The 12,940-nt window shown below is 56.5% G+C and overlaps 1 protein-coding gene across 2 annotated transcripts in view; it reads right to left on the bottom strand.

Annotated features, from left to right (window-relative positions):
* The window catches only part of CNNM2 (cyclin and CBS domain divalent metal cation transport mediator 2), a 108,729-nt gene continuing 95,789 nt past the window's right edge, over positions 1-12,940 (bottom strand). For both annotated transcript variants that reach the window (XM_066600908.1, XM_066600907.1), the window contains one exon: positions 1-1,212. In XM_066600908.1, coding sequence (XP_066457005.1) covers positions 1,003-1,212 — 210 coding nt within the window. In that variant the 3' untranslated portion in view covers positions 1-1,002. The remainder of the gene's footprint in view (positions 1,213-12,940) is intronic.

The raw sequence follows: 12,940 nt of genomic DNA on the forward strand, positions 1-12,940 counted from the left end.
AACACTGCCGCTCTTGTCCAATGGCTTGACATTGCATTTAGGCACCAACTGCTTCAATGGAGACGGAGTGCAATAACCACACAATGCCAATGGAAAAGAATGGAAGTACACCCTCTTTTCTAATCCTGGAAAACCAGAAATTATTGGACATTTAGTATTGGACTAAAAGAATGTAGCAGATATATTGAAATCAGCCGAATTACTACATTGTGAAATTTTAATTTGGAGTGCTGTTTGGCAAGTTGAATGTGACAACATTTGGGTTGTAAATCCGGCCACCTTCTATATCCGCACCTTTCTCAAGGTTTTAACAAAAAGCTGCTCATCGTCTGGACTGCATCAGGTCACATATTCTACGTCGGGAACTCCAGTAGGTTTGTCAGAAGTGGCAAATGTTGCCTTATTTAATAGAAAAAAAACTATATATTATCTAAAAAAAATAATTTATATTATATTTTCTATAGGTATACATAAACTTTTGAGCACTTTCATTGTAGCATTCTTTTAGTTGTAATGTCATATTGTTTTGAGAATTATTCCATCATCATCACTGTAATAGCTTTTGAGTTAACAACCTCTTCCAAAACTATTAGCATATACCGTATAGGCAGGAAATTCTTACTCATGACCCCCTATGACCACTGTAGGGGTTCATATTTATAACAGGAAATATTTGAGTAATACAAAAACTGCAATAAAACTGAAGTGAATTTCAAAAAGTGGGACGAGAAGAAAAATACATTTCTTTCCAAATAGCTGTGTTCGAGGACTATCATTTTTGGTCTCATACATCAATCCCTATCTTATTACGTCTCCCCTGCTTTCATGGTAAGCTCATCAGTTCCTGTCACTGCTTGGTTCAGAATCTTTGGTCTCAGGATGCTGGATGATACGTGGCAGGCGCACGTACGTGTTTTCGGTCGCAGAGACAGGAATCCAGGAATGAAGCTGGAGTATGGAGTGAAGATAGTCCTGAATTTTAGCAAGCTGTGTGACGCTGGGTCAGATGGGCCCTTCGTTGTGCATACTGTGATTGGACTTATTGTGTGAAACACAGTTCTGTTCATTTAGCAGATTTGCGGTTTCGTCGGCTAAACCGTCATGCAGCTCTGTTAGAGTCATTTCAATTTTAGTATTTTCACTGTCTGAGGATTGTGGGGTTTTGTCCATTCGTGAAGCCATTAGGGCATTTTGGTACTGCTGTCTTGTAATCTATTGTGCAGGTAAAAAAAAAAATACAAGAAAAGAGATCAGTAAAAGGAATGATGAAAATAACATCCCACCACAATCATGTATTGGAGATTTCAAATCAAACTAAATAAAATATATATTGTTGTCTTAAATATTGATATTTCGGCAAACTGACTTCTAAGGCCGCCTGCACACGAGCGTTCCGGATTACGCCAGCGGATTTTCACGCACAGGAGACCTGCGTATGGCACCTAAATGTGCTTGCGGATAGGTGCGGATGCGTGAAAAATCACGCGCGGATATATGCGGATGTGCTGCGGAAAAAACGCGCGGAAAAACCTGCAGTCTCCTACCACGCCTACTTCCTCTAATGTCATAGCAACCAGTGCCTTCATCCGCAGCTGCACCGCGGATGTACTGCGTGAAAAAACACGTCCATTCACTTGTATTGGAATCTACACGCACAGAATCCGACCCAAATTAGGACATGCCGTGTTTTTTTCCTCCACTCACTAGTCCCCCTACCCTCTTTCCTCCACTCGCTAGTCCCCCTACCCTCTTTCCTCCACTCGCTAGTCCCCCTACCCTCTTTCCTCCACTCGCTAGTCCCCCTACCCTCTTTCCTCCACTCGCTAGTCCCCCTACCCTCTTTCCTCCACTCGCTAGTCCCCCTACCCTCTTTCCTCCACTCGCTAGTCCCCCTACCCTCTTTCCTCCACTCGCTAGTCCCCCTACCCTCTTTCCTCCACTCGCTAGTCCCCCTTCCCTCTTTCCTCCACTCGCTAGTCCCCCTACCCTCTTTCCTCCACTCGCTAGTCCCCCTACCCTCTTTCCTCCACTCGCTAGTCCCCCTACCCTCTTTCCTCCACTCGCTAGTCCCCCTACCCTCTTTCCTCCACTCGCTAGTCCCCCTACCCTCTTTCCTCCACTCGCTAGTCCCCCTACCCTCTTTCCTCCACTCGCTAGTCCCCCTACCCTCTTTCCTCCACTCGCTAGTCCCCCTACCCTCTTTCCTCCACTCGCTAGTCCCCCTACCCTCTTTCCTCCACTCGCTAGTCCCCCTACCCTCTTTCCTCCACTCACTAGTCCCCCTACCCTCTTTCCTCCACTCACTAGTCCCCCTACCCTCTTTCCTCCACTCGCTAGTCCCCCTACCCTCTTTCCTCCACTCACTAGTCCCCCTACCTCCACTCACTAGTCCCCCAGCCCTCTTTCCTCCACTAACTAGTCCCCCTACCCTCTTTCCTCCACTCGCTAGTCCCCCTACCCTCTTTCCTCCACTCGCTAGTCCCCCTACCCTCTTTCCTCCACTCGCTAGTCCCCCTTTCCTCTTTCCTCCACTCGCTAGTCCCCCTACCCTCTTTCCTCCACTCAGTAGTCCCCCTACCTCCACTCACTAGTCCCACTACCCTCTTTCCTCCACTCGCTAGTCCCCCTTTCCTCTTTCCTCCACTCGCTAGTCCCCCTACCCTCTTTCCTCCACTCAGTAGTCCCCCTACCTCCACTCACTAGTCCCACTACCCTCTTTCCTCCACTCGCTAGTCCCCCTTTCCTCTTTCCTCCACCCGCTAGTCCCCCTACCCTCTTTCCTCCACTCGCTAGTCCCCCTACCCTCTTTCCTCCACTCGCTAGTCCCCCTACCCTCTTTCCTCTACTCGCTAGTCCCCCTACCCTCTTTCCTCCACTCGCTAGTCCCCCTACCCTCTTTCCTCCACTCGCTAGTCCCCCTACCCTCTTTCCTCCACTCGCTAGTCCCCCTACCCTCTTTCCTCCACTCGCTAGTCCCCCTACCCTCTTTCCTCCACTCGCTAGTCCCCCTACCCTCTTTCCTCCACTCGCTAGTCCCCCTACCCTCTTTCCTCCACTCGCTAGTCCCCCTACCCTCTTTCCTCCACTCGCTAGTCCCCCTACCCTCTTTCCTCCACTCGCTAGTCCCCCTACCCTCTTTCCTCCACTCGCTAGTCCCCCTACCCTCTTTCCTCCACTCGCTAGTCCCCCTACCCTCTTTCCTCCACTCGCTAGTCCCCCTACCCTCTTTCCTCCACTCGCTAGTCCCCCTACCCTCTTTCCTCCACTCGCTAGTCCCCCTACCCTCTTTCCTCCACTCGCTAGTCCCCCTACCCTCTTTCCTCCACTCGCTAGTCCCCCTACCCTCTTTCCTCCACTCGCTAGTCCCCCTACCCTCTTTCCTCCACTCGCTAGTCCCCCTACCCTCTTTCCTCCACTCGCTAGTCCCCCTACCCTCTTTCCTCTACTCACTAGTCCCCCTACCCTCTTTCCTCCACTCACTAGTCCCCCTACCTCCACTCACTAGTCCCCCTACCTCCACTCACTAGTCCCCCTACCCTCTTTCCTCCACTCGCTAGTCCCCCTACCCTCTTTCCTCCACTCACTAGTCCCCCTACCTCCACTCACTAGTCCCCCAGCCCTCTTTCCTCCACTAACTAGTCCCCCTACCCTCTTTCCTCCACTCGCTAGTCCCCCTACCCTCATTCCTCCACTCGCTAGTCCCCCTACCCTCTTTCCTCCACTCGCTAGTCCCCCTTTCCTCTTTCCTCCACTCGCTAGTCCCCCTACCCTCTTTCCTCCACTCAGTAGTCCCCCTACCTCCACTCACTAGTCCCACTACCCCCTTTCCTCCACCCGCTAGTCCCCCTACCCTCTTTCCTCCACTCGCTAGTCCCCCCCTACCCTCTTTCCTCCACTCGCTAGTCCCCCTACCCTCTTTCCTCTACTCACTAGTCCCCCTACCCTCTTTCCTCCACTCACTAGTCCCCCTACCTCCACTCACTAGTCCCCCTACCCTCTTTCCTCCACTCGCTAGTCCCCCCCTACCCTCTTTCCTCCACTCACTAGTCCCCCTACCCTCTTTCCTCCACTCACTAGTCCCCCTACCTCCACTCACTAGTCCCCCTACCCACTTTCCTCCACTCGCTAGTCCCCCTACCCACTTTCTTCCACTCGCTAGTCCCCCTACCCACTTTCCTCCACTCGCTAGTCCCCCTGCCCACTTTCCTCCACTCGCTAGTCCCCCTACCCACTTTCCTCCACTCGCTAGTCCCCCTACCCACTTTCCTCCACTCGCTAGTCCCCCTACCCACTTTCCTCCACTCGCTAGTCCCCCTACCCACTTTCCTCCACTCGCTAGTCCCCCTACCCACTTTCCTCCACTCGCTAGTCCCCTTACCCACTTTCCTCCACTCGCTAGTCCCCTTACCCACTTTCCTCCACTCGCTAGTCCCCCTACCCACTTTCCTCCACTCGCTAGTCCCCCTACCCACTTTCCTCCACTCGCTAGTCCCCCTACCCACTTTCCTCCACTCGCTAGTCCCCCTACCCACTTTCCTCCACTCGCTAGTCCCCCTACCCACTTTCCTCCACTCGCTAGTCCCCCTACCCACTTTCCTCCACTCGCTAGTCCCCCTACCCACTTTCCTCCACTCGCTAGTCCCCCTTCCCTCTTTCCTCCACTCGCTAGTCCCCCTTCCCTCTTTCCTCCACTCGCTAGTCCCCCTACCCTCTTTCCTCCACTCGCTAGTCCCCCTACCCTCTTTCCTCCACTCGCTAGTCCCCCTACCCTCTTTCCTCCACTCGCTAGTCCCCCTACCCTCTTTCCTCCACTCGCTAGTCCCCCTACCCTCTTTCCTCCACTCGCTAGTCCCCCTACCCTCTTTCCTCCACTCGCTAGTCCCCCTACCCTCTTTCCTCTACTCGCTAGTCCCCCTACCCTCTTTCCTCCACTCACTAGTCCCCCTACCCTCTTTCCTCCACTCACTAGTCCCCCTACCCTCTTTCCTCCACTCACTAGTCCCCCTACCCTCTTTCCTCCACTCACTAGTCCCCCTACCCTCTTTCCTCCACTCGCTAGTCCCCCTACCCTCTTTCCTCCACTCGCTAGTCCCCCTACCCTCTTTCCTCCACTCACTAGTCCCCCTACCTCCACTCACTAGTCCCCCAGCCCTCTTTCCTCCACTAACTAGTCCCCCTACCCTCTTTCCTCCACTCGCTAGTCCCCCTACCCTCTTTCCTCCACTCGCTAGTCCCCCTACCCTCTTTCCTCCACTCGCTAGTCCCCCTACCCACTTTCCTCCACTCGCTAGTCCCCCTACCCACTTTCCTCCACTCGCTAGTCCCCCTACCCTCTTTCCTCCACTCGCTAGTCCCCCTACCCTCTTTCCTCCACTCGCTAGTCCCCCTTTCCTCTTTCCTCCACTCGCTAGTCCCCCTACCCTCTTTCCTCCACTCAGTAGTCCCCCTACCTCCACTCACTAGTCCCACTACCCTCTTTCCACCACTCGCTAGTCCCCCTTTCCTCTTTCCTCCACTCGCTAGTCCCCCTACCCTCTTTCCTCCACTCAGTAGTCCCCCTACCTCCACTCACTAGTCCCACTACCCTCTTTCCTCCACCCGCTAGTCCCCCTACTCTCTTTCCTCCACTCGCTAGTCCCCCTACCCTCTTTCCTCCACTCGCTAGTCCCCCTACCCTCTTTCCTCCACTCGCTAGTCCCCCTACCCTCTTTCCTCCACTCGCTAGTCCCCCTACCCTCTTTCCTCCACTCGCTAGTCCCCCTACCCTCTTTCCTCCACTCGCTAGTCCCCCTACCCTCTTTCCTCCACTCGCTAGTCCCCCTTCCCTCTTTCCTCCACTCGCTAGTCCCCCTACCCTCTTTCCTCCACTCGCTAGTCCCCCTACCCTCTTTCCTCCACTCGCTAGTCCCCCTACCCTCTTTCCTCCACTCGCTAGTCCCCCTACCCTCTTTCCTCCACTCGCTAGTCCCCCTACCCTCTTTCCTCCACTCGCTAGTCCCCCTACCCTCTTTCCTCCACTCGCTAGTCCCCCTACCCTCTTTCCTCCACTCGCTAGTCCCCCTACCCTCTTTCCTCCACTCGCTAGTCCCCCTACCCTCTTTCCTTCACTCGCTAGTCCCCCTACCCTCTTTCCTCCACTCGCTAGTCCCCCTACCCTCTTTCCTCCACTCGCTAGTCCCCCTACCCTCTTTCCTCCACTCGCTAGTCCCCCTACCCTCTTTCCTCCACTCGCTAGTCCCCCTACCCTCTTTCCTTCACTCGCTAGTCCCCCTACCCTCTTTCCTCCACTCGCTAGTCCCCCTACCCTCTTTCCTCTACTCACTAGTCCCCCTACCCTCTTTCCTCCACTCACTAGACCCTCTACCTCCACTCACTAGTCCCCCTACCCTCTTTCCTCCACTCGCTAGTCCCCCTACCCTCTTTCCTCCACTCACTAGTCCCCCTACCTCCACTCACTAGTCCCCCAGCCCTCTTTCCTCCACTAACTAGTCCCCCTACCCTCTTTCCTCCACTGGCTAGTCCCCCTATCCACTTTCCTCCACTCGCTAGTCCCCCTACCCTCTTTCCTCCACTCGCTAGTCCCCCTTTCCTCTTTCCTCCACTCGCTAGTCCCCCTACCCTCTTTCCTCCACTCAGTAGTCCCCCTACCTCCACTCACTAGTCCCACTACCCCCTTTCCTCCACCCGCTAGTCCCCCTACCCTCTTTCCTCCACTCGCTAGTCCCCCCCTACCCTCTTTCCTCCACTCGCTAGTCCCCCTACCCTCTTTCCTCAACTCACTAGTCCCCCTACCCTCTTTCCTCCACTCACTAGTCCCCCTACCTCCACTCGCTAGTCCCCCTACCCTCTTTCCTCCACTCGCTAGTCCCCCTACCCTCTTTCCTCCACTCGCTAGTCCCCCTACCCTCTTTCCTCCACTCGCTAGTCCCCCTACCCTCTTTCCTCCACTCGCTAGTCCCCCTACCCTCTTTCCTCCACTCGCTAGTCCCCCTACCCTCTTTCCTCCACTCGCTAGTCCCCCTACCCTCTTTCCTCTACTCGCTAGTCCCCCTACCCTCTTTCCTCCACCCGCTAGTCCCCCTACCCTCTTTCCTCCACCCGCTAGTCCCCCTACCCTCTTTCCTCCACCCGCTAGTCCCCCTTCCCTCTTTCCTCCACTCGCTAGTCCCCCTACCCTCTTTCCTCCACTCGCTAGTCCCCCTACCCTCTTTCCTCCACTCGCTAGTCCCCCTACCCTCTTTCCTCCACTCGCTAGTCCCCCTACCCTCTTTCCTCCACTCGCTAGTCCCCCTACCCTCTTTCCTTCACTCGCTAGTCCCCCTACCCTCTTTCCTCCACTCGCTAGTCCCCCTACCCTCTTTCCTCTACTCACTAGTCCCCCTACCCTCTTTCCTCCACTCACTAGACCCTCTACCTCCACTCACTAGTCCCCCTACCCTCTTTCCTCCACTCGCTAGTCCCCCTACCCTCTTTCCTCCACTCACTAGTCCCCCTACCTCCACTCACTAGTCCCCCAGCCCTCTTTCCTCCACTAACTAGTCCCCCTACCCTCTTTCCTCCACTGGCTAGTCCCCCTATCCACTTTCCTCCACTCGCTAGTCCCCCTACCCTCTTTCCTCCACTCGCTAGTCCCCCTTTCCTCTTTCCTCCACTCGCTAGTCCCCCTACCCTCTTTCCTCCACTCAGTAGTCCCCCTACCTCCACTCACTAGTCCCACTACCCCCTTTCCTCCACCCGCTAGTCCCCCTACCCTCTTTCCTCCACTCGCTAGTCCCCCCCTACCCTCTTTCCTCCACTCGCTAGTCCCCCTACCCTCTTTCCTCAACTCACTAGTCCCCCTACCCTCTTTCCTCCACTCACTAGTCCCCCTACCTCCACTCGCTAGTCCCCCTACCCTCTTTCCTCCACTCGCTAGTCCCCCTACCCTCTTTCCTCCACTCGCTAGTCCCCCTACCCTCTTTCCTCCACTCGCTAGTCCCCCTACCCTCTTTCCTCCACTCGCTAGTCCCCCTACCCTCTTTCCTCCACTCGCTAGTCCCCCTACCCTCTTTCCTCCACTCGCTAGTCCCCCTACCCTCTTTCCTCTACTCGCTAGTCCCCCTACCCTCTTTCCTCCACCCGCTAGTCCCCCTACCCTCTTTCCTCCACCCGCTAGTCCCCCTACCCTCTTTCCTCCACCCGCTAGTCCCCCTTCCCTCTTTCCTCCACTCGCTAGTCCCCCTACCCTCTTTCCTCCACTCGCTAGTCCCCCTACCCTCTTTCCTCCACTCGCTAGTCCCCCTACCCTCTTTCCTCCACTCGCTAGTCCCCCTACCCTCTTTCCTCCACTCGCTAGTCCCCCTACCCTCTTTCCTCCACTCGCTAGTCCCCCTACCCTCTTTCCTCCACTCGCTAGTCCCCCTACCCTCTTTCCTTCACTCGCTAGTCCCCCTACCCTCTTTCCTCCACTCGCTAGTCCCCCTACCCTCTTTCCTCCACTCGCTAGTCCCCCTACCCTCTTTCCTCCACTCGCTAGTCCCCCTACCCTCTTTCCTCCACTCGCTAGTCCCCCTACCCTCTTTCCTTCACTCGCTAGTCCCCCTACCCTCTTTCCTCCACTCGCTAGTCCCCCTACCCTCTTTCCTCTACTCACTAGTCCCCCTACCCTCTTTCCTCCACTCACTAGACCCTCTACCTCCACTCACTAGTCCCCCTACCCTCTTTCCTTCACTCGCTAGTCCCCCTACCCTCTTTCCTCCACTCACTAGTCCCCCTACCTCCACTCACTAGTCCCCCAGCCCTCTTTCCTCCACTAACTAGTCCCCCTACCCTCTTTCCTCCACTGGCTAGTCCCCCTATCCACTTTCCTCCACTCGCTAGTCCCCCTACCCTCTTTCCTCCACTCGCTAGTCCCCCTTTCCTCTTTCCTCCACTCGCTAGTCCCCCTACCCTCTTTCCTCCACTCAGTAGTCCCCCTACCTCCACTCACTAGTCCCACTACCCCCTTTCCTCTACCCGCTAGTCCCCCTACCCTCTTTCCTCCACTCGCTAGTCCCCCTACCCTCTTTCCTCCACTCGCTAGTCCCCCTACCCTCTTTCCTCCACTCGCTAGTCCCCCTACCCTCTTTCCTTCACTCGCTAGTCCCCCTACCCTCTTTCCTCCACTCGCTAGTCCCCCTACCCTCTTTCCTCCACTCGCTAGTCCCCCTACCCTCTTTCCTCCACTCGCTAGTCCCCCTACCCTCTTTCCTCCACTCGCTAGTCCCCCTACCCTCTTTCCTTCACTCGCTAGTCCCCCTACCCTCTTTCCTCCACTCGCTAGTCCCCCTACCCTCTTTCCTCTACTCACTAGTCCCCCTACCCTCTTTCCTCCACTCACTAGACCCTCTACCTCCACTCACTAGTCCCCCTACCCTCTTTCCTTCACTCGCTAGTCCCCCTACCCTCTTTCCTCCACTCACTAGTCCCCCTACCTCCACTCACTAGTCCCCCAGCCCTCTTTCCTCCACTAACTAGTCCCCCTACCCTCTTTCCTCCACTGGCTAGTCCCCCTATCCACTTTCCTCCACTCGCTAGTCCCCCTACCCTCTTTCCTCCACTCGCTAGTCCCCCTTTCCTCTTTCCTCCACTCGCTAGTCCCCCTACCCTCTTTCCTCCACTCAGTAGTCCCCCTACCTCCACTCACTAGTCCCACTACCCCCTTTCCTCTACCCGCTAGTCCCCCTACCCTCTTTCCTCCACTCGCTAGTCCCCCCCTACCCTCTTTCCTCCACTCGCTAGTCCCCCTACCCTCTTTCCTCTACTCACTAGTCCCCCTACCCTCTTTCCTCCACTCACTAGTCCCCCTACCTCCACTCACTAGTCCCCCTACCCACTTTCCTCCACTCGCTAGTCCCCCTACCCACTTTCTTCCACTCGCTAGTCTCCCTGCCCTCTTTCCTCCACTCGCTAGTCCCCCTACCCACTTTCCTCCACTCGCTAGTCCCCCTACCCACTTTCCTCCACTCGCTAGTCCCCCTACCCACTTTCCTCCACTCGCTAGTCCCCTTACCCACTTTCCTCCACTCGCTAGTCCCCCTACCCACTTTCCTCCACTCGCTAGTCCCCCTACCCACTTTCCTCCACTCGCTAGTCCCCCTACCCACTTTCCTCCACTCGCTAGTCCCCCTACCCACTTTCCTCCACTCGCTAGTCCCCCTACCCACTTTCCTCCACTCGCTAGTCCCCCTACCCACTTTCCTCCACTCGCTAGTCCCCCTACCCACTTTCCTCCACTCGCTAGTCCCCCTACCCACTTTCCTCCACTCGCTAGTCCCCCTACCCACTTTCCTCCACTCGCTAGTCCCCCTACCCACTTTCCTCCACTCGCTAGTCCCCCTACCCACTTTCCTCCACTCGCTAGTCCCCCTACCCACTTTCCTCCACTCGCTAGTCCCCCTACCCACTTTCCTCCACTCGCTAGTCCCCCTACCCACTTTCCTCCACTCGCTAGTCCCCCTACCCACTTTCCTCCACTCGCTAGTCCCCCTACCCTCTTTCCTCCACTCGCTAGTCCCCCTACCCTCTTTCCTCCACTCGCTAGTCCCCCTACCCTCTTTCCTCCACTCGCTAGTCCCCCTACCCTCTTTCCTCCACTCGCTAGTCCCCCTACCCTCTTTCCTCCACTCGCTAGTCCCCCTACCCTCTTTCCTCCACTCGCTAGTCCCCCTACCCTCTTTCCTCCACTCGCTAGTCCCCCTACCCTCTTTCCTCCACTCGCTAGTCCCCCTACCCTCTTTCCTCCACTCGCTAGTCCCCCTACCCTCTTTCCTCCACTCGCTAGTCCCCCTACCCTCTTTCCTTCACTCGCTAGTCCCCCTACCCTCTTTCCTCCACTCGCTAGTCCCCCTACCCTCTTTCCTCTACTCACTAGTCCCCCTACCCTCTTTCCTCCACTCACTAGACCCTCTACCTCCACTCACTAGTCCCCCTACCCTCTTTCCTTCACTCGCTAGTCCCCCTACCCTCTTTCCTCCACTCACTAGTCCCCCTACCTCCACTCACTAGTCCCCCAGCCCTCTTTCCTCCACTAACTAGTCCCCCTACCCTCTTTCCTCCACTGGCTAGTCCCCCTATCCACTTTCCTCCACTCGCTAGTCCCCCTACCCTCTTTCCTCCACTCGCTAGTCCCCCTTTCCTCTTTCCTCCACTCGCTAGTCCCCCTACCCTCTTTCCTCCACTCAGTAGTCCCCCTACCTCCACTCACTAGTCCCACTACCCCCTTTCCTCTACCCGCTAGTCCCCCTACCCTCTTTCCTCCACTCGCTAGTCCCCCTACCCTCTTTCCTCCACTCGCTAGTCCCCCTACCCTCTTTCCTCCACTCGCTAGTCCCCCTACCCTCTTTCCTTCACTCGCTAGTCCCCCTACCCTCTTTCCTCCACTCGCTAGTCCCCCTACCCTCTTTCCTCCACTCGCTAGTCCCCCTACCCTCTTTCCTCCACTCGCTAGTCCCCCTACCCTCTTTCCTCCACTCGCTAGTCCCCCTACCCTCTTTCCTTCACTCGCTAGTCCCCCTACCCTCTTTCCTCCACTCGCTAGTCCCCCTACCCTCTTTCCTCTACTCACTAGTCCCCCTACCCTCTTTCCTCCACTCACTAGACCCTCTACCTCCACTCACTAGTCCCCCTACCCTCTTTCCTTCACTCGCTAGTCCCCCTACCCTCTTTCCTCCACTCACTAGTCCCCCTACCTCCACTCACTAGTCCCCCAGCCCTCTTTCCTCCACTAACTAGTCCCCCTACCCTCTTTCCTCCACTGGCTAGTCCCCCTATCCACTTTCCTCCACTCGCTAGTCCCCCTACCCTCTTTCCTCCACTCGCTAGTCCCCCTTTCCTCTTTCCTCCACTCGCTAGTCCCCCTACCCTCTTTCCTTCACTCAGTAGTCCCCCTACCTCCACTCACTAGTCCCACTACCCCCTTTCCTCTACCCGCTAGTCCCCCTACCCTCTTTCCTCCACTCGCTAGTCCCCCCCTACCCTCTTTCCTCCACTCGCTAGTCCCCCTACCCTCTTTCCTCTACTCACTAGTCCCCCTACCCTCTTTCCTCCACTCACTAGTCCCCCTACCTCCACTCACTAGTCCCCCTACCCACTTTCCTCCACTCGCTAGTCCCCCTACCCACTTTCTTCCACTCGCTAGTCTCCCTGCCCTCTTTCCTCCACTCGCTAGTCCCCCTACCCACTTTCCTCCACTCGCTAGTCCCCCTACCCACTTTCCTCCACTCGCTAGTCCCCCTACCCACTTTCCTCCACTCGCTAGTCCCCTTACCCACTTTCCTCCACTCGCTAGTCCCCCTACCCACTTTCCTCCACTCGCTAGTCCCCCTACCCACTTTCCTCCACTCGCTAGTCCCCCTACCCACTTTCCTCCACTCGCTAGTCCCCCTACCCACTTTCCTCCACTCGCTAGTCCCCCTACCCACTTTCCTCCACTCGCTAGTCCCCCTACCCACTTTCCTCCACTCGCTAGTCCCCCTACCCACTTTCCTCCACTCGCTAGTCCCCCTACCCACTTTCCTCCACTCGCTAGTCCCCCTACCCACTTTCCTCCACTCGCTAGTCCCCCTACCCACTTTCCTCCACTCGCTAGTCCCCCTACCCACTTTCCTCCACTCGCTAGTCCCCCTACCCACTTTCCTCCACTCGCTAGTCCCCCTACCCACTTTCCTCCACTCGCTAGTCCCCCTACCCACTTTCCTCCACTCGCTAGTCCCCCTACCCACTTTCCTCCACTCGCTAGTCCCCCTACCCACTTTCCTCCACTCGCTAGTCCCCCTACCCTCTTTCCTCCACTCGCTAGTCCCCCTACCCTCTTTCCTCCACTCGCTAGTCCCCCTACCCTCTTTCCTCCACTCGCTAGTCCCCCTACCCTCTTTCCTCCACTCGCTAGTCCCCCTACCCTCTTTCCTCCACTCGCTAGTCC

This window comes from Eleutherodactylus coqui, chromosome 4 (genome assembly GCF_035609145.1).
Source record: "Eleutherodactylus coqui strain aEleCoq1 chromosome 4, aEleCoq1.hap1, whole genome shotgun sequence".
In the NCBI taxonomy this organism is placed as follows: domain Eukaryota; kingdom Metazoa; phylum Chordata; class Amphibia; order Anura; family Eleutherodactylidae; genus Eleutherodactylus; species Eleutherodactylus coqui.